Source organism: Pelodiscus sinensis, chromosome 1 (assembly GCF_052426305.1).
Source record: "Pelodiscus sinensis isolate ZL-2025 chromosome 1, ASM5242630v1, whole genome shotgun sequence".
NCBI classification, from domain to species: Eukaryota; Metazoa; Chordata; order Testudines; family Trionychidae; genus Pelodiscus; species Pelodiscus sinensis.
In genome coordinates, this window is record NC_143052.1 from 166,225,107 (window position 1) to 166,249,576 (window position 24,470).

At 41.4% G+C, this 24,470-nt stretch overlaps 1 protein-coding gene across 7 annotated transcripts in view; it reads right to left on the minus strand.

The window, feature by feature from the left end:
- DCAF6 (DDB1 and CUL4 associated factor 6) overlaps positions 1-24,470 on the minus strand; it is a 156,391-nt gene that overhangs the window by 39,952 nt on the left and 91,969 nt on the right. For all 7 annotated transcript variants that reach the window (XM_075909054.2, XM_075909049.2, XM_075909043.2 and 4 more), the window contains one exon: positions 10,428-10,539. In XM_075909054.2, coding sequence (XP_075765169.1) covers positions 10,428-10,539 — 112 coding nt within the window. The remainder of the gene's footprint in view (positions 1-10,427; positions 10,540-24,470) is intronic.

Genomic DNA, 24,470 nt, shown 5'->3' on the forward strand with positions numbered 1-24,470 from the left:
AGCAGGGAAAGAGGAGAATGAGGCAATCCTTGTTCTTACTTTTAGGAGACATTCAACTACCACAGCAATGGACACCAGATAAAACAGAGCAGACCAAGGCCAGTTAGATAAATTATCCTGTAGTGAGTGTTAGGATTAGTTTCCAATTCAACTGAATACACATACAAGTTACATTAGTTTTCAAACATTATCATCTTACCGATTTAAAAAATGTTAAGGGCTAATACACCTGCTACATATAATAAAATAATTGCCTTATTAATTTTATCTACAAATTTGCAGGCTTTAAGTTTTAGGAGCACAGAACCCAATAATTATTACTACATATGTTTAGTAGATTAATAAAAGTATAATGGAATAGAATTTGTATCCAGAATTAAATCTGGATTGCAACCTGGCCATTTACATAGTAGTGAAAGGTAGTACAGGCAGTCCCTGAGTTACATGGATCCGACTTACGTCAGATCCGCATTTACGAACGGGGCCCGTCTCCCTGGTCTCCAGCAGACCAGGGAGAGGAAGCAAAGCGGTGGAGCACGCGGGCAGCGGACAGCCCAGATGTGTCTGGGCTGTCCGCTGCCTGCGTGCTCTGCAGCTTTGCTCTGCTTTGCTCCCCGTCTCCCTGGTCTGCAGACCAGGGGGACGGGGAGCAAAGCAGCGGAACACGCGGGCAGTGGACAGCCCTTTGCTCTGCTTTGCTCCCCGTCTCCCTGGTCTGGGCGTCTGGGCTGTCCGCTGCCCACGTGCTCCGCGGCTTTGCTCCTCGTCCCCCTGGTCTGTAGGCCAGGGAGACGGGGAGCAAAGCAAAGCAAAGCCGCGGAGCCCGAGGGCAGCAGGACAGCCATGGCGCGTCTGGGCTGTCCCGCTGCCCCCGTGCTCCGCGGCTTTGCTCCGGACGCCTGTGGTACAGCAGCTGGGGCGCTGCCGGTTGGTCCCGTAGCGCCGCTCTGGGTGCAACTGGACCAACCCAGCAGCACCCCAGCTGCTCTGCCCCAGGCGCCCTGATTCAGCCACTGCTGGTCAGTTTCAGCAGCGGCTGACTTGGGGACGCCTAGGGCAGAGCAGCTTGGGTGCCGCTGGGTTGCTCCAGTAGCGCCGAGGAGTGGCGGCACTACTGGACCAACCAAGAAGCACCCCAGCTGCTCTGCCCCAGGCGTCCCCAAGTCAGCCGCTGCTGAAACTGACCAGTGGCTGACTACAGGAAGCCCCTGCCCCGGGCTTCCTGGAATCAGCCACTGATCAGTTTCAGCAGCGGCTGAATCTGGACGCCAGTTCCGACTTACATACAGATTCAACTTAAGAACAAACCTACAGTCCCTATCTTGTACGTAACCCGGAGACTGCCTGTATTCAGTTTGTAAAACCTGTCATGCAATTTCACCTCGGAAAACGAAAGCTATAGGAGAGATTTCAACCAAGAAACAAGAGACAGGCTAGCTGTGGGTTTATTTGTTTTGATGACAAGGAGTAGTTAAAGTGAGGTCTTTGGTCTAAAGGAAACTTCCATCAACATACTTTATGTTGTAGATAAAAAGAAAAAAAAAAGACAGAAGATAAACTAAAACTATTCCTAGATTACATACCAACAACTAGAAGTCTCCTGCTGTGTAATCTCCATTATCATTTGTTTTGTGGTAACCTCTACCTAGTAGGGATGTGAATGAGTAGTTGACAAGTCGATTAACCAAAAGCCTAGGCTTATTGGTCAATCTAGTCAACTACTCGCATCCCCACGCTTGCTGCCTCTGTATCGGAGGCAGCAATGTGGGGGAGTAGAAGCCAGTCTGGGAAGGGGAAGCTTAAAAGCTGGTTCCCCTCAGCACTGGCTCCATGATGCTACCTGCAGCGAGGGGAGGGCAGGGGAGGCTGCCACAAAGCAGTCCCTACCCACAGTGGAGCTAGGCTCACTGAAGACAGGCTATTCCACATCCCACAGAGCTTCGTGACAACAGCCCCAGTTCATAGCTAGCCTGGTCCACTGCGGACACAGGCTGCTTTGTGGCAGCCACACCTCCTTCTACCTCTCTCCAGCAGCCTCTGTCTGTGGGGATCTCAGACCAACCATGGAGAGGAGCTGCTTCTGTATCAGAGGCAGCAGTGTGGGACGGCAGGCAGCCAGTCTGTGAGGGAAGCTGGGTTTTAAACAGACTCCCCTTGAGGATTGGCTCCCACCCAACACCCTGTGCTGCTGCCTCTGATACAGAGGCAGCAGTGCAGGGGGCTCCCCAGGAGTGGGCCCAGATTGCAGTGGCTGCCAGCCCTGCCCCAGGGTCTACAGAATAGTCAACTAACCACTAAGAGTTCATGCAGTTAGTCGACTATTCTGTTACCTGCTATTTAACATCCCTACTACCTACAGGCCTGCCATTGACAAGGGTCCTATCATGGCAATGATTGTACAAACACAACAGCAGGACAGCCCCTGTACAGAACAGGTTACAATCCCATGTGAAACTTTGAAGAGCTAAATAAACTCCATGAATTTTTCACAAGAACCACCTTTCTAGCTTAAGTTTCATATTATCTCCAATTTTGAATATGCACCATAAAATTGCTGATCAACTAGCAGTGCACCTCACCACATACACCCTCTGTCCTTCCGGTATAACATAATACATAAGTGGAAGTGAATCCATGGAAAATAGTGATTGAAATTGTGCACTAACCAAGTTACCAGACTGGCTACACTATAAACTACACTACAAACTTTGGCAATACAAGTTACATAGGCACAAAGCTGCCACAGTTACCACGTCGTGTGCGCGTGTGGGCATACTTTTCTTCCTGTGTTGGTGTTATGGGACACTTGGGTCAATGCACAGAGCAGTACACTATCGATAGATATACCAGTGTACAACTTGCCATTGTCCACCACTATAGTTTTTGGGAAGTTTTCCTAATGCAGTAAGGCAGAACTGAGTCACACAGGAGTGCCTAGGAAGAAGGGTCAACTTCCCAGCATGCACTACCTTCGCCCCATAATAAAATCTCTGTAGTAATTTTCAGGCCTTTTTAAAAATCCCATGAACCTGCCTGGCAGTCCTCACAGTCTGCCATCTCCGACAAACATGGAGCCTGCACTGGTATGCACTAATAAGTACTGAAAGCCCTATCATCTGATATTTGCAGAGCCATAAGAAATACTGAATGAGCAGGAAACATGACTAGTTCTTGGAGAACAGATTTCACAGGACATAGTGAGAACCCATTCCAAGCTATTGGTGGTGTGCATGGAGAGCAGCTGCAGAGCATGACGTGCCAAGAAACAAGCACTGATTGGTGAGATCGTAACAAAGCAGGCTTAGAATGATGAACAATGGCTGCAGAACTTTTAGATGCTCAAACTACACTCCTGGATCTGTGCGATAAGCTTGCCCCAGACCTTCAGCAAAGAGACACCAAAATGAGAGTGGCATTGACCACTGAGAAACAAGTTGCAATCACACTATGGAAACCTACAGTGCTAGATTCCAAAATTATTTCCCACTAACTGATGGCAGTTTGAAAATCCACTTTGGGGATCATGGTCATGCAAGTGTACAGGGGTATTAATCATCTCCTTCTACACAATGCTATGACTCTCAGCAATGTTCAGGACATAATGGATGTATTTGCAGCAAAAAGGTTCCCTAACTGCAGTGGAGCAACAGACACCATACATATTCCTATTTAGGCACCAGATCATCTTGCCACAGACTACATAAACAAAAAGATCTACTTTTCTATGGCTATGCACGCATTGGTGGATCAGGAGAGACACTTGACTGACATAAATGGTAATTTGTCATGTGTGGCGTTTGCATCTTTAAGGACACAGGACTGTTCAGGAAGTGATAAGCAGGGGCTCTCTTTCCTGACTGATGGACTGTCATTGACAATGTTGAAATACAGGTAGTGATCCTGGAGGACAGAGCCTATCACTTGTTCTTCTGCCATGAGAAGCCATACCCCCACCACCTCAACAGTCCCAAGGAAAGATTCAACTACTACCTTAGCAGACGTAGAATGGCAGTTGAATGAGTTTTTGGTAGGGGCACTGATGTTGGATCAGAGTAAAAAAAAGCACCCCAATGATTATAGCTGCTCCTTTTGTCCTGCATAGTACCTTAGTAGAAAAGGTGCAAAAGTTGCCACCACCTGGAGAGCAGAGTGGAGAGATTATCCATTGAGTTTGAATTGCTAGACACAAAAGCTTTTAGAAGAGCTTAATGCATAGCTATATGGCATATGGAAGCTTTGAAAGACCACTTTAACAATAAGAGAAGGTTACTCACTTTGTGCAGTAAAGGAGGTTCTTCAAGACTGTTGTCCCTGTGGGTGCTTCATCTTAGGTGTGTGGATGCCACTGCAGGCCTAGTTGGAGAGTTTTCGTAGTGCCCTCTGGTAGGCTGTGCACACAAAGCAGACAGCACACACAATGCTGCTACTACACATGCACAGCCAACCAGCCCCTCAGTTCATTCTCTGCCCTGGAAGGAAAGACTAACATGTTCAAAGCAGAGGAGAGGAAGGGCACATGGTGGAGCACACACAGGGACAACCATCTCTAAGAACCTCCATTACTGCACAAAGCGAGTAACCCTCTCTCTTCCCCTTCGAGGAGTGTCCCTGTGCGTGCTCCACCTTAGATGACTATGAAGTAGGCAGGCCCTTCGGTTAGTTAGTATCGTGCACAGCAGGTAGGAGAGTGTGTCCAAACTGGGTACTTTGCCAGAGGTAACTGTCCAGAGCATAGTATCTAATGGAGGACCATGTTGCTCATCTACATATGTCCATGATCAGAATGCCATTCAGGTAAGCTGTAGAGGCCACCATGGCTCTTTTGAGTGTGCTTGTAGGTGCAACAGAGGAGCTTGGCCGCAGGTACAATAGCCCAGTTTGATACAGTCCACTATCCACCTGGATATTCTCTGGGTGGAGATTGGCATGCCCAGCAATCTCTCTGTATCGGAGATAAAAACCTGTTTGACTTGCAGATCTGTGTAGTTCTGTCAAAAAGGCAATCACCCTATGAACATCAAAAGTATGCAGTGCAGCCTCTTTGTTATCAACATGAGGCTTTGGAAAAAAGACTGGTAAGCTTATGGGCTCATTGCAGTGGAACGGAGTGGGAGCCTTTGGGAGGAACTTAGGATGAGGACAGAAAACAGCTTTGTCCTTATGGCACACTATGAAAGGAGGGTCTGCCACAAGAGCACCAATTTCACTTACCCCCCTGGCAGAAGTGACGGCCACCAGTAAGACCACCTTCATAGAGAGGTGGAGCAGGGAGCACGGAGCATGTCGCCCTAGGCTCAAATGGTTTACAAGTGAGAGCCCAAAGGACTAAATTGAGGTCCTAGGCTGGGACAGGAAGCCTGGTAGTTGGTAAGTATTTTGTATGCCTCTTAGGAAACGCTTGGTTGTTGGATGAGTGAAAACTGATTTATTATCGATGGGCTGTTGAAGAGCTGTAATGGCTACCAGATGGACCTTCAAAGAGCTGAATATAAGGCCCAACTCCTTCTAGGATGTACTGTAGAATGTCAGCCAGTGGCACTGCAGCTGGGTTTAGGCCTTTTTGTTCTGACCACATTGGGAATCTTTGCCATTTATAAAAGGTAAGATTTTCTGGTTGTTATTCTGTGACTGTTCAATAAGATTTGTTTGACCTGATCAGCGAATGTTACTTCTACTGAGGTGAGCCACTGAGGAACCATGTGTAGAGGAGTGTGGGAGGCATGGATGGTGAACTCACCCACCGTCCTGTGTAAGGTGGTGAGGAAGCAGCAGGAGACACCATGGTCATCTCTTGGATGAAGTAGGTAAGTGTACCTTATCTACCCTGACCACTCCAGAGCGATAAGGATTACTGTGGCTGTGTCGGATCTTATTTTGTTGACCACTTGATGGAGAAGTGGGATTGGAGGGAAGGCATAAAGAAGCAGTGCATTCCATTGTATTGTTAATGCGTCCCATAGAAAGTACGTGCCAAAGTCTGCACAGGAACATTATTGTGGACACTTCTTGCTGGCACTGGTTGCAAACAAGCCCATTCTAGGAAACCCCCAGCATGTGAATAATTGATGGGAGGACCCTAGAGTCCATTTCCCATTTGTGAGGAGTTGAAATTCCTGCTGAGGCACACTATGCAAGGGGTATTTTGGGTGTTTGCCCCTGTTTTTTTGAGGGGAAGTCACCCTTATTGGCTGAATGGGATCTCTTCCTGAACTGGTCAGAGGAAGAGTCCCTGACACTGTAGCTTGAGGGAGCTGCCTTCTCAGACATAGCCACTGGGGAGGACTGCTGAGGTGGGGGTGGAGTGCTCTGGGTCCAAGGGAGATGAGCTTGAATGGTAGCCCCCTGACTTTCTATGACCAGACCGTTAACTGCTTGCAGTGCAGACATGTGGCTGTCACGTGAGCCCGCCCCAGGCACTGGACACACTGAGTGCCCATCAGAAACCGGCATGGAGAGCCTGCAAGACAGGCAGCATTTAAAGCCTGGAGAACCTGGCATTCCAGGAAGGAAAGATTGTCAAGGCAAAAAATGGTCTCAACAAAGGGGGGGAAAAAAAGATTTTTTTGTTAAATAATACTAACTGTTTTAACTATTAGAACCAGTGTTCCCTCTAAGCTGTGCAACAGCACAGGTTCAAAGGTGATTAATCAGCCCCACCCAGTCAACTCCATGCATGAAGCCCTGAGCCTCTGACTGGGTGGAGCTGATTGACACACAGCTTAGAGGGAACACTGATTAGACCTATAAGCAAATAGATGCTAACAAGAAAACTAAGAGTCTTTTGAAGAAAACTGGAGAACAACTGCAGTTGCAACTGACGCTGGGGGCGGCAGAGAAGAAACTGAGGGGACAGTTGGCTGCACATGGATAGTAGCGGCACTGCGTGTGCTATCTGCTTTGCATGCGCAGCCTACCGGAGGGCACTGCTACCAAAATTCTGACTAGATGCACAGCTGCGACCACACACCTAAGGTGGAGCACTAACAGGACCACTCCTCAAAGAAACCATTAAAACACAGTGTGGCACACTTTACTCTATTGGTCTCTGCTGTACTGGAGCCTTTTAAGAATTGCATGGTGCTTGATGTATGTCTATGAATATAATTGTCAATGCACCTATTAATTTTGTGGTGCTTGCTGTACATCTGATTATTACAATTCTATGAGTTGTGCACATTATCACACTGCACATTATCACGTAAGTTGGTGCTTTCAGAACTAAGCATTCTGCAACATATGAACTAATAAAAATGATTTCCCAAATACAATTTTATTCAGTAACAAATTAATGCAAAAAAGTCTGTGCAACTTAAAAGTAAATACATAAAAAACAATATATTAATGAAACATAACTTAACAAGGGGAATGAATATTCATGTCTATTTTACCTACATATATAGCAACAGCGGCTGTCACAAGTCAGTGTACGTGAAGTTTGCTGTGCCCTTAATGCTCCTTATTATGAAGTGGCAGGGGTGGGGATGCAGGCCCTGAAGTCATGTGGAATATTGGCAGGAAGTGTAAGGAGCTGCTGAAATGGAGTTCTTAATGGATTGCAAAGAAAGCCCATGATTGTGGAACTTGCAGACAGTGGTGTTGGAACAATTTTTTATAGCGGGGTGCTGAAAGACATTTAACAAAGCAGAAAACCCTTTATATGAGAGAAATCACTTCAAGCCAGAGCATGCTGCCATACCCCAGCATCACTACTTCCAGCACCCTGCCTGTAGGTCCACAAGAGTTTGCAGCATCTGTGTTTGCCAATGGAGAAGCCCCATTATGTCCTGGTGCATCTACTGCTTTTTTCCCTGCTTTTCCTTTCTCCAGGCTGCCTGCTGTATACACCCTTAAGGTCCTTTGCTCACAGTCTGATGCAGCACTGGTTACAGCAGCTCATTGAGCATGTAATTTCAAGTTCTCTTCTTTCACCTTATCTAGCTCAGGCATTCCATCGATCTGCAGGGGGAACCTCTAAATGCTGTAACAGCAGTAGCTGCAGATAAAACAAAAAGTGGTACCATTATCATTACAGTCTCAAGAATAAGCAAAAATTCAGATTCAAAACACCCTTCCCCTTCTCCCCTGAAGTTTTACACAAGACATGCTCATTGACACTTGTGCACTCACATTACCATCCATGGAGAGCATGGTACAAGGTGATAAAGTTAGGAGGGATTTGCTTGGGTAAGGGCACTGAATATTGGCAATGTTTTCTGCTGGGAGCAGTTATTTTATCAGATATCTTATTCCCAAAGGAAAAGACAAAGAAAGCACAGCTGCTGGTGACAACCCAAATACCTAAGCCTATGTATGGCTAGCCTATGTACTACAATAGTGCCTGTTGAAGGTATTGCTGACTGATGTGGGAAAGCAACCCACCATCAAGGAAGAAATGAGACAGTCATCCCTAGAAGTCTTCAGGAAGGGACTGCAGAGTACCCCGTGAACACCTCACTGAGATGTCACAGGAGGATTCAAGTGACATTCTTGGGTACATAAACTGCATTTCATGAACTCTCTTACCTAACTCTATAGGGGAATTATAAGCAGGTAACAACAGTGCCTTTCTATAGTTCCGCTACCTCTTTTAGTACTAGTAAATTAAAAAAAAATTGATAGCTGTGTCTGGTTAAGATAGGGGCGCCATCAGTGTAATGGGAAATAAATTTACACACTTACCCAAAGATCCTTCTCTTGCATCAGGTTCACCCATGCTCGACTGCCAGGATTGACTGGACTGCAGGAGAATATCAAACAGATACTCTAACTGGCTCGTGGCATAGCTGGATCCCCCAGTCACGCGTTCCTCCATTCTCCACATACTTTTCCTTCCTGTTCACCACCATGGGCCTCTGACTTGGGCTCCTCAGAGGTGTCTATACTGGTAAGCGTAGTGTATACCAAGGTCTCTCTCAAGTATAACATGCAGCTCAGTATCGGATTGACTGTTGGCCTCCCTGGCTTTCTGATATGCCAACTGCAGTTCCTTTGGTTCACAAAACATTGCTGCTGATCCCTTTCATACCCATTCTCCTGAATACCCCATGCAATCCATTCACAGATGTCCATGTTTCTACAGATGGTTCATTGCTGAGCTTACATAGTCTCTTCTCCCCAAGAGAGATCCACAAGGAGAGATCTGCTCCTGTCTGGAGCACTTCTGGGACAGTGTAGCGAGCATGGTCTGCTGCCCACAATGACGGAGAGCTGTACAGTCAGGAAAAGAAATTTCAAAAATCTGCAAGGCTTTTAAGGAGAGTGGGGTCTTGTAGTCTTCAGTGACCCTGAACAATGGAGTTCACAATACCGACCAGAGCTTTCAGGGTTGAGCATTGTGGGATAGCTGCTGGAGGACTGTTATGAACAATATAATATGCACTACACTTTCACTGCATTGAGCTCATTACATTGACCGTGGCTTAACACTACTCAGAGAGGTAGTGTTATTGTGTTGCTGTAATGGGTCATATCAGTATTAGACAAAGTGTAGACCCATGCACCACTTGGTCCATGCAAAATGGCTTACATTGACCTAACTTTGTAGTGTAGACCAGTCCTGAGAAGCAGTGTCCCCTTCAAGCACAGCAGATAAGGAAAGAATATCTAACAAGTATCAACATAAAGAAAACATCTAAACACCCACTGCTTGACCAAACTTCATGTCCAGATAGACATGCACTTTATAGATGTCTGAGAATTCCAATTTTTAATTAAAATGTTAAGACTCTGTAGCTGCGCAGGAAGATCTTTAGATTAAAAGACAAGTACAATTTAAAAGACTGCTAAAAAGAAGATGCATTTCCTTTTATACCCTTTACAGACCCACGTGCAATGGAGAGGTTGAATGTAGTCATTACAGTTAATCATGTAAACAACTACACATTACCATCTCTATTTGAAATAGTTCTTCAAGTTCATGTAGAATCGACTGATGCATATTTCATGAGTACTTTGTACAATATTTTTTCTCTTAAGTGTTTTAAGATTTGGACCAAAATTACTGAAGCTCTATAGCATGAACTATTATTAGTACTGCTACTTTTCACTGTAGTTAGAAAACTCACAACACACTTTTGCAATTGTTGCCTGCTCCAAAACCTCTTTTAGCTGGATTTATGATGAAAGCCCCCTTTTCCTATTCCTTATATACTCTTTGCTATATATTTAAAGATAGAGATAAAAAAGAATTTGGTCAACTTTTAAAATAATTTTGCCGGTGATGACTGAAGACAGATAGAAAACCGAAAATAATTTATTCCTGATCAGATAGTCACAATCTCTGTAAAACACTATTACGAAACCATGAAATAGCAGGAAACAATTCATATTTAGTGGTATATTCACAACTGAAATACAATTATTTTAGGCAAACAAATGCTAATAAAATGGAAAATTCTGTGCAACAGCTAAGAAAAAAGAAAACTTACCACTCATCTGTGAAGTCCAGTTTAATTGTGCTTGTAGTTGTTCCTTCTGTACTGTAGTGCAAACTTAAAACAGGTTCACCTGTGCCTGCTCGTGGGCTCTGCTTTCCACTGTCTGTAAACAGGGTTTGATAATATTTGAATAGGTATCAGTAATGTATGTACAATTCTTAAATGGAAGCACTTTCAGACGTGAATTAAGATAACCAGACAATTCTAATACCATCCATTTTAAAGTCAGACACAGCACAAACAAAAAAGGTTAAATGTTATAGAGTATCACTCTGAATTGGTATTTCGCAAAGCTTAGGGACTAATCTAAAGATCTGCATTTGTAACGATTTATAACAATGAAGAGGGCATATGTGATCCTCAGATTTGTGTATAAAACTCCTTCTAACTTACATGGGAGCCTTACATGGAATCAGACACGTAGGGCTGGACCCTGAGAAATCAAGTTTAGTCCCTTGTTCTAAGACAGGAAACCAAGTAAACCTAAACCATCTCTACCAGGTGTTTGTCTAACCTGTTCCTAAATACTTCCAATGATGGGGATTCCAAAATCTCCCTTGCAAGTCTGTTCCAGAGTTCAACTACCCTTACAATAAGAAAGCTTTCCTTAACATTTAACCTACATAATTATTTTTGCATAGTAAGTCCATTACTTCCTATCCTAACTTCATTGGACATGGAGACCAATTGATCACTATCTTCATTATAAAATCCCTTAAAGTATTTGAAAATGTATAAGCCTCCCATGCAGTCTTCTTTTCTCAAGACCAAAACATGGCCAATTTTTTTTCCTCCACCTATCCTCATAAGTCAGATTTTCTAACGCTTTTATCACTTTTGTTGTACTCTTCTGCTCTCTGTATCTCTACATCTTTCCTAAAGTGTCACCCTCAGAATTGGACACAGTACTTCAGCTGGGGCCTCAACAGTACCAAGTAGAGCTGTATAATTAGTACCCATGTCTTACATACAACACTCTTATATACCCAGAAAGCTATACACCTTTTTTGCAATTGCATCCTATGATTGATTCATTTAATCTGTGGTCCAAGGACCATTATAACCACCCAGATCCTTTACAGCAGTACTACCACCTAGCCAGTTAATCCCCATTATGTAGTTGTGCATTTGATCTATCCTTTCTAATTGAATTACTTTACATTTGGGTTCATTAATATAATTTTATTGCTTTGAGACCAATTATCCTATTTGTCAAGTAATTTAGAGTTCTACTGTTGTTCCCCAAAGTGTTTGAAAGTGGTCCATTATGCAAAACATTAATAAAAATATTGAATAGTCTTGGATCCAGGACTGAACCTCTGACACCAAGCTAGATATGTCTTCCTACTTTGACAGTGAAATACTGATAACTCTTTCAGCATCATCTTTCAACAAGTTTGCACTCACTGCATAGTAATTCTATCTAGTTTGCCATACACATTTCTCTAGTTTTCTTATGAAAATGTCATGTTCGATTGTGCCCAAAGCATTATTAAAATAAAAATATCACATTTATGGTTTCCCCACATCCACTAGATCAGTAACCCTTTTGAAGAAAATTAGTTTGGTTTGACATTATTTGATTTTGACAAATCCACTATTCCTTATACTCCTATCGTCCTCTAGGAGTTTACAAAAAGATGTTTTGAATTATTTTCTCTAATACCTTTCCAGATACTAAAATTAGGCTGACTGATCTACAATTCCTTAAGTCTTCTTTGTTCCCCTTTCTAAAGATAGCTACAAAAGATAACCAAAGATAACTAACTGGTAATAGTACCAAAATTGCTTCAGTTATTTGACAGTCTGCTGAGTTGAACTCACCTAGCTTATCCAAATATTCTTTAACCTGTTTTGCCACCATTTTGACTTGAGTTCCTTCCCCCATGATTTGGTCATTTTGTGAGTAGGACTTTGGATACTTAGACTCAGAACAAAAGGGTATAAAAGTAGTGGAAAGCAAAGATATCAGTCTCAGGATCAGCAAGTTCCTGTTCCCTGGCTAGCCAAACAAAGACTACTTGAAGCTAATCAAGACATCCAACAGCAGTTGACCTTTGTTTGATAATTGTACACTGGTGTCTTTCATCTGAGGAGCTCAAAGAACTCTGATGTGCAAAAGTAATTGAACATCACAGCCCCACAGAGGTAGCAAAGTCCCAATATTCTTGTTTTGTAAGTGGGTATGATGAAACAGGGAGGCTTAGCGACTTTCTCCAAGTCACATAATGTGTTAATTATCAAGTTGTAAATAGAACTCATAGGCCCTAGCTGCTTGTTAGTATCAAATATAGTCTAATCTTTTTACTTCACAGGCATATGGACAGTCATGTTAGTCAGGTTTTGCTTGGTTTACAAAGCACAGAAATGTGATCATGACTATAACAGCTTTACCAGTGATAAAACCTTACTTGTGTTGCCTAGAAAAATGCTTATCATTCACAATTTTAAATAAGAAGTTAAAGTAGAGTATCTCCTATTGCTTTTCCAGTGTGAATTTCTGTTTTAAATTTCTAGTTTAAAACTACAATGGACAATGTTGCATGGCCATTCTATACTAAGGACCTGAGAATCATTCTATATCCATGTAATCTACTATAAGTATATATTCAAACACACACAGCTCCCCTAGAAGAGATGGCTTACAGCAGGGGTAGGGAACCTCAGGCCGGGGGCCAGTTGATGCCTAGTTTGCTGCCCCTCCCCCCGCAATGGTGCTCTCTCGATTTATTTAAAGGAGTAGTAGATTCTGTGTGCTCCAACCCCCAATGCTCCCCCACGGGGCCAGAGCACACAGAATCTACTAGCCTGAGCCTCCCAAGCTCTGGTGTGTGAGGAGAATGTGGGGAATTTTTCTCCTCAGTCACAGGCCATGTTAGTGAAGGTTTGTCTTGCTTTTCACGGATTGATTTTTGTGTGAGAGTCAGTGGCCCCGATCCAAAAAAGGTTCCCCACCCCTGCCTCACAGAAATAAGGGTCATGATTCTTCCACTGAGTACATATATAAAACTTCCTTTAAAGTTCACAGAAACCATAAACTAATATATCTGCAAGAATAATTTGACCCTGAACATTTGTGTGAGTGCAATGTTGACTGATGGAAAACACTCAAGTTACCAGAGCTAGTGTCATCCGGTCTGAAGAATTTAAATAATATTAAGTACAAATAGGATTTTTTTAAAAGTGTAAGTTATAATGTACAAAAACAAAGCTAAAATTAAGATAATTTTCTGTGAAAATGTGTCCTATTCCTGATAACACATTGAACTATTATACAGTACATGATCTCTGGTAACTGCTGCACAAAGGTTATGCACAGTGCAGCTCATGGCTGCTCTAAAATACAACCTGTCAGCATGAAGTGAGGAGAAAACTGATCAAATGCAGCAGTTTTTTTAATAGGTTAATTTCAGCAGCAACGATGTTAAGAGTCCAGAAAAACACTGTGGTTGTGTCCATTTACAATATTTGGTTGAAAAGTATGTACATAGGTGCTATCCTTGAGTTCATGGCAAGCTGTCACCACGGTATCAAAAAATGTGAGTATCTTTATGGTACAAGCAGATAGCACTGCGCAAGTCAAAATAGCGTATGAAGCTCCTCTTCATGAGAAGGGGACAGAAAAGAAGCTTGTGGAATCCTTCCCCATTTCCCATTCAAACCAACCAGAAAAGGGAGATTTTCCCTCTTCAGCACTGGGATAGGAATGAAAAGAAGAGATATTGTCTTGAATGGTGTAATAAAATAATTACAGTGCAATACCGTGACATTTCTTTGGGATGTGTCTCTCAGTGCAAAAATAGTCAGCATCACTGACTCACAAAGCCACCACCAAATATATTGTTGTATACCACTGGGTGAAATTCTATGGTCTATATTTTGAAGGTCAGACTAGATTAACATAATGGTTTCTTCTGGCTTTAAACATCACAAACCATCCCAGGATATTGCAAGGTAGGTCTCTCTGACTGTTTGCTAGTAGTAGTTCAAGATTGAAAACATATGAGTATTCCTTTAAATAAATCAGGAGAGCAATGAGAATGGCTAACAGATTTTGAAAAATCTGAATTTAGTAAATGCTCAGAAGAAAGTCATAGCCACAAAAATACAGTAGAATCTCAAAGTTACAAACACCAGAGTTATGAACAGACAGGCAATCACACACCTTTTGGAACCGGAAGTATGCACCCTGGCAACAGCAGATACAAATAAACAAAGAGTAAACACAGTATAGCACTGTGTTAATGAAAACTACTAAAAAAAGGGGGGGGGGGCAACATTTTTCTTCTTCACCGTCTAAAGTTTCAAAGCTGTATTAAGTCAATGTGCAGTTTTAAAACTTCTGAAAAAATAACCATTCATTTTTTTTCCAGAGTTATGAACAAGTTCTATTCCTGAGGTGCTATTGTAGTGGTAAACTTTATGTAGCCATTTACTGGCTTTCTTCCTTCTAAAATTCTCATTTTAGGGAAGTTGTACATGTTCCGTGATTAAACAAAGAACCTACATCTCCAGAACTATTAGCCTATTCACAAGCCCCTAAGAGACAGGATAGTAGGTAGTTATGAAGGTAGCAAGTAGCAAACCAATACTGCTAAATTGTTCCCAATTCCTTATAATCTACTTGAAAAACAAGCCTGTAAGGATAGCAGTCCTCTGTTATGATGACTATCATTTCATATTGTGCTTTGCCATAAAGAAATATTACAGGACAATGTCCATTCTTTATTTCATTTTAATGAAAAAAGAACTTTATCTCCATTTGTCATTAGACAGATTTGGAATTCAAGTATTTTCCTCAATCATGTAAAGAGAAATTACACTAATCTACTGATTTGCTAAGAAAACTATCCATGCAAAACAAGTTCACAAAAGTTCCAGATTTTGCTGTGTAATACTAACAGTACAGCAACATGTTACCACATCACATACGGCCTGGTTGGAAGTTAGAGACTAAGGACTTCATTCTGGTGCCCGCTAGGAGGCATCTCAGTTTTTGTGTAAATTAAAAGTAATCAGCAAAACTTTTACTGAACATGTAAAATTGTTTATTCATTCAGAAAAAAATACAATTAGCAACATATTTTAATAATCATTCACACTCCCACACCCTGAGAATTCTGAAGTCCTTTCTACATCTCTTGCTTCATCTCACTCCATTCTGCACTTAACCCAATTATAACTTCCCAAAAGTAGTGTCAGTAGTGCACAGTAGTGTCAAAATACATATGCAAGAAATACTTAAAAGATATCTCATTTTAACTGGGAGGGTAAAAATGTAATCAATTTTAGGGGACAGGAATGAATTTGATACTGAGGCTCACAACAACAAAATCACAATCACCAGTTGATTTGAGAAGCAACAAAAAGCCCAAGTAAGAGCTAAGTAAAAACCCTAAAAGAATCTTCAGGATTCGTTCCATGGACTTTTTGAGAACACCAGCAACCATTCCATAGTCCAAGTTATACAATTTCTTTGTCCTATAGTACATGTAGTGTTTAATAGACTATACTGAATTTTACAGAAGCAGCACAAAGTTTTCCTAATGCTCTGAAAATGGGTCAGGCACAATATTTAAACTGATCTTCAAGAGCCTGGGGATCTTAGTGCTCAAAACTGACTAAGGATTGGGTAAGATTATGGTTCTGCCCGCTTCTACTCTCACTGGCTGAAGTGGCCGGCAGCGCTGGAGTAGCACAAACACCAGGGATGAATGTGCACACACATACACCTTAAAGATGGAACATAAGGCCTCTGCAAGCCCACAGTCTCCAAAGCATATTGCAACAAAAAAAGTCTGTGGCCCTCCCTCAACTCTCCACACCTTCCAATACAGGCAATGGTTTAAAGAAACAAATGTCACCATTAAACAATGAAACAAAAAACAGAACTATGTAGCACTTTAAAGACTAACAAGATGGTTTATTAGGTGATAAGCTTTCATGGGCCATCTCTATTATCATTAAACAATGGACATCTATTATTGAATTGCAGCCAGTGCTAATGTAAACACTAAATGAGAAAATCATGTTTTATTTGAAATTTCATGATTAAACACAGGTCAACAGTAGTTACATTCCACACAGGGATTTAGCTAGAATAAGTGGGATTATAAAAGCATGAGAAATACTATGAAATCTTTAGAGACCAAAAGTGGACATAAAAGATGGTAACGCCAAAAGCACGTCCTGCCGAAACAGCAAGCTAACAAAAGCAGAGGGAAAGTACCGCATACCGAAGCATCAACAACATCCTCTATTAGCTATCATCTGTTTGGACATTTCCCATCAAAATACTGATCCAGTCTGATGTTGTTTAACTTAAGAGATATGAATGATGATATGGATACAGAATATAGTCAACTTTTTATTCTGTTGACCATCTGATAGGAGATAAATCCTTTAACAAACTATTTCCTCAGCCAGATTCCTAATCCACCAGTTACAGTAACATTCACTCTTTCTTCTAGTGGTCCCCTGCAGATCATAGTAGGAATGTCTTAGTCTTTAATAAGCATTCATAAAGTAATTTTACCATTAAGCTCTAAATAAACAAATATATATATTACTACTGCATATAAAAACAACTAATTGTGTAAGAGAATCTCCACACTTCAGCACAACAGCATAAACACTATGGAAGAATGCAACTATTACAACGTTTAGTTCTATTCCATTTATGTTATTACCTGTTCCAAAATGCAAGGCAATTCTGAGGGCAAGCAAACCAGCTTGGAATGAGAAGAAGGAAATTTCAAAACCTTGCCTGATTTTTGAGACTAAAGTGTCTTGAAGATTCAAGTTTTCATTTTTGTTATCAACTTAACACTTTTGGGTTCAGCTAAGACTGGAACAGATAAATCTCCTTCTGAAAATTCTAGTCACGTTTTAAAGATTTAAGGTCTGAGATAAGAAACCAAATCTTCGAAGGCTCACTCTTCAGAGAAGGAAGATCACAGAACTTAAGCTCCTGCCCAAGCCCAGAAGTCTGCACAATAATGAAACAGATCTGCATCCCAAGTTGGTGGGCAAAGACCAATGAAGAAAAACTCGTGGCTCTGTGGACATATTTAGCAGGGGTATGGGACCACTGATAACAGAAGTAAGTTGATTTTAAGACTCAGCAAAAATGGCACACAAATTATATCTATCAACCAACAGGCAGAGATAGCAGATGAGTGCTACAGTGCAGCCCACTGCCCCAGCCCCGAACTGGATGGATTTTTCTTCCTCAGCATCTGCACATATCCCTTGCATAAGTCAGGCTACTTCAGTTTTATCTGGTTAAAAATAAGTTTCATTCAAAAGGAAACTCCCCTTAATGAGCAAAGAGGAGTCTATTATCTGTAAACACCAGTTTAAAAACTGATTTGCAATTTCACTTTGTATTTTAAAACTTTTTTTTTTAATCAATTCACTTAGAGTGAATCAGAGTAGGGTAGGACTTATGTGAAATACATCAAATTGGTAGCTAGGGAAGATTTTTAAATAATACAGCTGCAATAATTTTGCAGAGGATATAATTTTAACTGAATATTATTGGATTTCCAATGCAGGTCTGCTTAAGGAATTCTAGTTTATGAAGATGAACAGCATGTTTATCATCATGAACTGAAATTAATAAGGAAGTCTTATGTGCATTTAATTCAACTATGGCTGGGTATAGTATATTTCCTATCACACGCATCCTGTTGCTTATCAAGTGACATGGATCCAAGCTGTTTGTTAACCACAGAAGGAGAATCTGAAATGAAAATGAGATTTCAACTTAAAATATAAGCAGCAAAAAACTGCATCGCAATGTCATGATCATATGTTAGTTTAAAATAAATAAGAGAGCAATGTAAGAAAGCATTTAGACTTATTTCTTAAGTGGCTAGTACTTCATAATGCATTTTCTATCTGTGCCACAGGAGCAAAGCCACATGCTTTAGACCATGACACATTCATGTAGGTGAGGGTTTAATATTTTCCCTAAAATATGCTTACAAGATATCAAACAAGCTGTGTTCTTCCCATCCAATTTCAGGCATGTTAACCTATACTATAATTAATTGTACCAAGAGACTTATTGTTACAAGGATTTCAATATATTTATCAGCTTTTTCAAGGCAATGCTAGTTGGGAATCAGATAATTGAGCTTAAATCAAGATGGTGAACTATAATAGATACCTAGAACTTCTATTGTGCCAGGAACATCACTTGAAGAGTTATGACTTCTAAATTCCATGTTCCCACAAACAAACTCAATTGCATCCTAAATTAAAGAGAGAAGGTATATCCCTCTCAGTCTAATAAGAATAAATGTGATCTAAAAAATTCATAGATATCTCAAATAATTTTGCACTTCAACACAACATACAACATTAGACCAGTATCTTCAAATATGGTTTTAGGAATTCGCAATTTTTTTAAAAGATACATATAAAATTTAAGAGCTGAAAAGGGTTTCCAGATAGAAAGTGGGTTTTTTTAAAAATATGGTCTTTCAATGCTAAAAGCACAAAAACATTTTCAGTCCATATACCGGACAATTCAATGGCTCTGCAGACTCTTGACTGCTATAACCTGAGTTGAGACTAAATTCTCAGTTATCAAACATCACCATGACAAGAAGACTTACATGAAGCTTCAATTTATAATAGAATAGGATCACAAAAGAGATTTTTTTTCCTGTTGGACAGTATCAGTTAGTAGTTATCACTTTCAATGTGCACAGTGAGATACAGACTACCCACGCAAAACATCTTCTCTAAAAGCGATTTCCCTTGGTCATCTCTAAAAAACAGATCTATTTCTGTGACATCCCTAATACCAGGTGATGCACATGAATTAGTTAAATATTTGACATAGCAATGATGACTAGGCAGTTATTCCCTTTGTTAGTCTTCTTTTGCAAATTGATTCACTGTATGTTTACAAGGGATTAAATATCCTGTGTCTCAAACTGATTTGTGGTATGCTTATGGGGACTTCTTATTATGATATTTAAATCCTGTTTAGTGGATGTGAGGAAATGTGATGGTCTAACCTCAGTTAGGTGGCTCATCCCTGCAGATCTAGACCAGAGTCACTATTATGGCTTGGCTGTTTTGTACTGCAATTATAAACCTTGCTTAAACCAACAGCTCTACCATAAACCCTGTGAAGAAGAATCCCTCAGATGGCATTCTCCTTCTAGCTCCTGCCATAGATGGCATAGTCAGATCATCCCTTTCACCAGGTTGACACCCAGCTCCCTTCTGGGCTATGGATAGCTTCACAGCACACTGGTACAGAATAGTCCCTGGGTCAAGGGAAAATAAAAAGGTCTCAAAAGGCATTTTTGCCCACTTGTGTCCCCAGTCTTGCACCAAACACAGCTTCGTCAGATCAAAGAATCTGTCCCCTAGATTTAAATGATAGCTTAGATCTCAACTGAAAATGAGTCTCAACATCAGTGCATTCTACCTTCCAAATACAATTCACCAAAGCAAGAACACCTTTAATTTAGCAAAGAAACAAGAGGAGCGGCATTCACAGCCATCCAGGTTGGAGTGCTCACCATCACAAATGTATACAAGCCACTTAATTCAGAATGGCCAAATTCAGCACTTCCTAGTCTGACTCAAAGTCACCACTGTAGAGTGCTGTATAACAGCCACCATATTGATTGGGGTTTACATACCAATGACAGGGTAGGCGAATAGCTGATGAACAGGGCTTCAGCAGCAGCCGCTCTGATTCTAAACAGCCAGCAACATTCCTCTCTGCGTGTTAGAACAATGCACAATCCAGACTTGTCCTTTGTCACTGAAGATTGCCAAGGACTACTGCTCGCTACTACAAAGACTGTGCTTGAGCCATTCCCACATAGTCAACATTGCCCTACGGTTCATCGAATTGGCCTGGAAATCCCTGTCATCGAAGCACTTCCAAGATCACAATGGAACTTCTGCAAGACCAACTGGGAAGGTTTCAGTAAAGCAGTTGAAGATTGCATCCACTGGATAGAGCCATCACCCAAAAACTACCAGTGCTTTAAGGGACTTATCAAGAAAGTGGCAAAGAAAAATATCCCATGTGGTTTTCACAAAGTACACACCTTCACGGTCATCCATCACAGAAGAAGTACTAAAGCAATAGGAAAAGACTGACACTGCTGAGCAAGCCACAGAGCTCTTACAACAGATGGACAAAGAGTGCCTGGAAAGATGGAAGGAAACAGTGAAGGGGTTAAACTTCACATATTCCAGCAGGAACATGCGGGCCTTGCTTCATCATTTGGGAGCCGACATGCCACCAAAGCTACGACCATCAGCAGTAACTGACAACCAAATTGCTTCCTATCTCCTCAAAACATCAAAGATGTCGTCAGACAAAGAGAGCAGGCGAGAGATCGAAAGGGAGTACACCCAAAACTTCCAGCGATGCCCAGACTCCAGCACTTTCTCTGCTCCACATACAGAAGAAAAAATTAAAATAGTATTAGTGGCTACAAAGAACAAGAAAGCTGCTGGTGCGGACGGAATACTCCCCAAGTTTCTGAAGTACTTAGGAATGAAGGGGAGGAACTGGCTGGCTGCACTCTTTACGTCTATCCACCAAACAAGCTGCCTTCCCACAGATTGGAAACAAGCAAAGGTGATCACAATACTTAAGAATAGAAAACCACCAGATAGTGCCTCAAGCTACAGACCAATAGCGCTCCTTTCCAGCAAAGTGATGGAGGAGCACTGCTGGCTTGTTTGTCTGCCACCACAGAGGCAGGGTTATCAAAAGATCAGGCTGGATTCAGGCCAGCCAGAAGTATGTGCATCCAGGTGTTGGCCCTCAACCACAACTGAAGCTAGCTACCAGGCAAAAACGAAGACCAGGACAGTTCTTGTCGATCTGTCAGCTACATATGACACAGTGTGGCGCAAGGGACTACTATGTAAATTATCGAGGTTGATTCAGTGCCAACAGATGCTTTGGCTGTTGACAGCAATGCTTGGCAACCGCCAGTTTCGTGTGAACCTCAACAACAGCATTAGCAGATTCCGAACACTGAACAACGGTCTCCCTCAGGGCTCCGTACTGGCACTATCGTTATTCAACATCTCTCTCAGTGACATCCCAAAAACTAGCTCTGCAATGTTTATTTACACAGATAATATTGCACTGGCTGCACAATCGCAATCTCTCAAAACTGTCAGCCAGATGCTAACATCTGACCTATTGATCATATCCAACTAACTATAGAAGTGGCAGCTCAAACCGAATCCAGACAAAACTGTGGTTACAGCTTTTCATCTAGATAACCGTAATGCCACTGCAAAACTTGATGTTGCTTTTTGTGGGGAAAAAGATTGCCTACAAGCCTCATCCCAAATACCTAGGTGTAACACTTGACCACACGTTCTCCTTCTGACGCCACCTGGAACAAAGGAGAAACTAAAGCCAAGGATCAACCTCCTAAAAAAAACTCACCACAACCAGTTGGGGAGCTGGAGCACATACCCTGAGGGCCTCAACAATAACCCTGGTGTACTCTGTTGCTGAATATTGCTCTCCTGTGTGGTCAGAAAGCACCCATACAAAGCTAGTCAACACTCAAGTGAACAGTGCCATGTGACTGATAACAGGAACTTTAAAGTCCACTGCCATAGTATGGTTATTGCTGCTGGCAAACATCGCCCTACCAAGCATTTGTCAACGGGTGCAGGAATGCAGACTATACCAAAGTACCAACCACAGCACCCAACCTCTTCTCATCCAGAAATACCTTGATCAGCTTCCAACATTGTGTCTAAAATCCTGCAAGCCCCCGTGGCATCAAGCAAACGAAGTCACGGCCAACGTTATGGAACTATGGCGAGCTAAATGGCAGCAAGTAGACATCCCAAATGAACATTTTGTGTTGGATCCCACCACTGAGCAGAAAGGTTTCGATCTTCCCCAGAGACTCTGGCGTGTTCTAAACCAGCTTAGGACTGGTCAGGGCAAGTGCGGTTATCTACTGCATAAGTGGAATTTGTTGCCATCTCCACTTTGTGACTGTGGCAGTCCACAAACTATGCACCACATTGTTGAAGAATGCCCAACACAAAAATAAAAAACAGGACTATGTAGCACTTTAAAGACTAACAAGATGGTTTATTAGGTGATGAGATTTCGTGGGCCAGACCCACTTCCTCAGATCAAATAGTGGAAGAAAATTGCCACTATTTGATATGAGGAAGTGGGTCTGGCCCACGAAAGCTCATCACCTAATAAACCATCTTGTTAGTCTTTAAAGTGCTACATAGTCCTGTTTTTTGTTTCAGCTACACCAGACTAACACAGCTACATTTCTATCACTATTCAACACAAAAATGTATTGGCTCACTGGAGGATATCCATAATCTAACCAGTGTCTCTGTTCACTGGCTGGAGAGTTTGACGAAGAAATACAGCGCTGAACACGACATTCGAAAGAAGATGATTGTGGAGAATGCAGGTGTACCTGCTAAAATTTTGTATAGCATCTAGATATTATAGCAAAGGACACCAAATCAATCTGTATAGGTCTAACACTGGTGCTTTCTCCAGGGGCTGAAGGATTCCTGGCTTTGACCCTCTACAGAATAATAAGAGCATAAGAATGGCCATACAGGGTCAGACCAAAGGTCCTTCTAACCCAGTATCTTGTCTTCCAATAGTGACCAATGCCAGATGCCCAACAGAGTGAACAGAACAGGGAATCAAGTGATCCCTCTCCTGTCATCGATTTCCAGCCTCTGTTGACAAACAGAGGCTAGGGACACCATTCCTACCCATCCTGGCTAATAAGGTATGATGGACCTAACCTCCAGGAACTTATCTAGTAAACATTCTTTACTGCATAAAAATGGATAAAGGCTAAAAACATTTTAAATAGGGGTAGCACATTCTGCTTTGGAAATACCAATCACACAGCACTTCAACTGATGGATCAGCAAGAATAGAAGATTGTTTTTGTATATGAAAGCAATGTTTCTGTATTCACAAGCTATAACACAAGTTGGGCTTCTACTACTGTAAGAACCTGGAAGAAGACGATGTAAAAAAGAAAACTGAATATACTGCCTCATCCCAGTCATGACCTAACAAGACAAAGATGCTTATTGTGTGAAAAGAACACTGCAGGAATGAAGTCTATTGCTTTGCTAGAACAATCAAAAGTGAGTTCTGAGGGAGAAGAGAAGGAATAATATCAGAAATTGTGTCAGTCTTACAATTTATAATTAAAAGCAAAAATAGTGCATACGAGCAGTCCTGTTAAATGAAATCACTTCCCACACCTCAGACCTCTGCCCCTTTATAGATCAAATTATTTTCTGAAGGTGTGAAATGATTGATTAACTTCTCTTCCTCCTACCAGTGCCCTGAAATGCCAAGATATCAAGAGATTACATGTCCACTCAGAAGTATTAAAAATATATAGCTGTTGCCTTCAGGAGGTAAGAGACGTGCCAATCAGATCAAAATAACTTAATGTGGAAAAAACACATAAAGAAACTGAAGCAAAAAAAGATTCAAGTTCAAGAAATATCCTGGACTGATAATTTTAATTTCAAATGCCCAACAGGCTAGAATGATTCAAATAAAGGTAATTTAAATTCCCAAGTAGAAAGCCTCAAGTTAAATAACGGATTTTAATCAACTTTTCCGTTTGTACTTTAGTTATTTTCTAAAGAAAGATTTTGTAAGCCATTAAATCATCTTGATTTACAACTAAATAGAACCTTTATGCTAGATTTAGTGCATCTTTTTCCTACCTCGGAGGGTGCATTATAACTTTATGTGTTTATTTAAGCAATTGTACAGTTTAACATTTCAGATTATTAATTGCTCAGTTTTAGTATGTTAGAAAATAATATATTGCTTATTTTCTAGATAACTAATTGCATGTTCATTATGTATGTCATGCTACATTAGGACAGTAACAGGAATTCAATTAATCCCACAGACTAGCATCTAAAATTGATATTATTAAACAAAGCAAACCCTTAACACAGTACATGACCTATTGTGCCATCTTTATAAAGCTT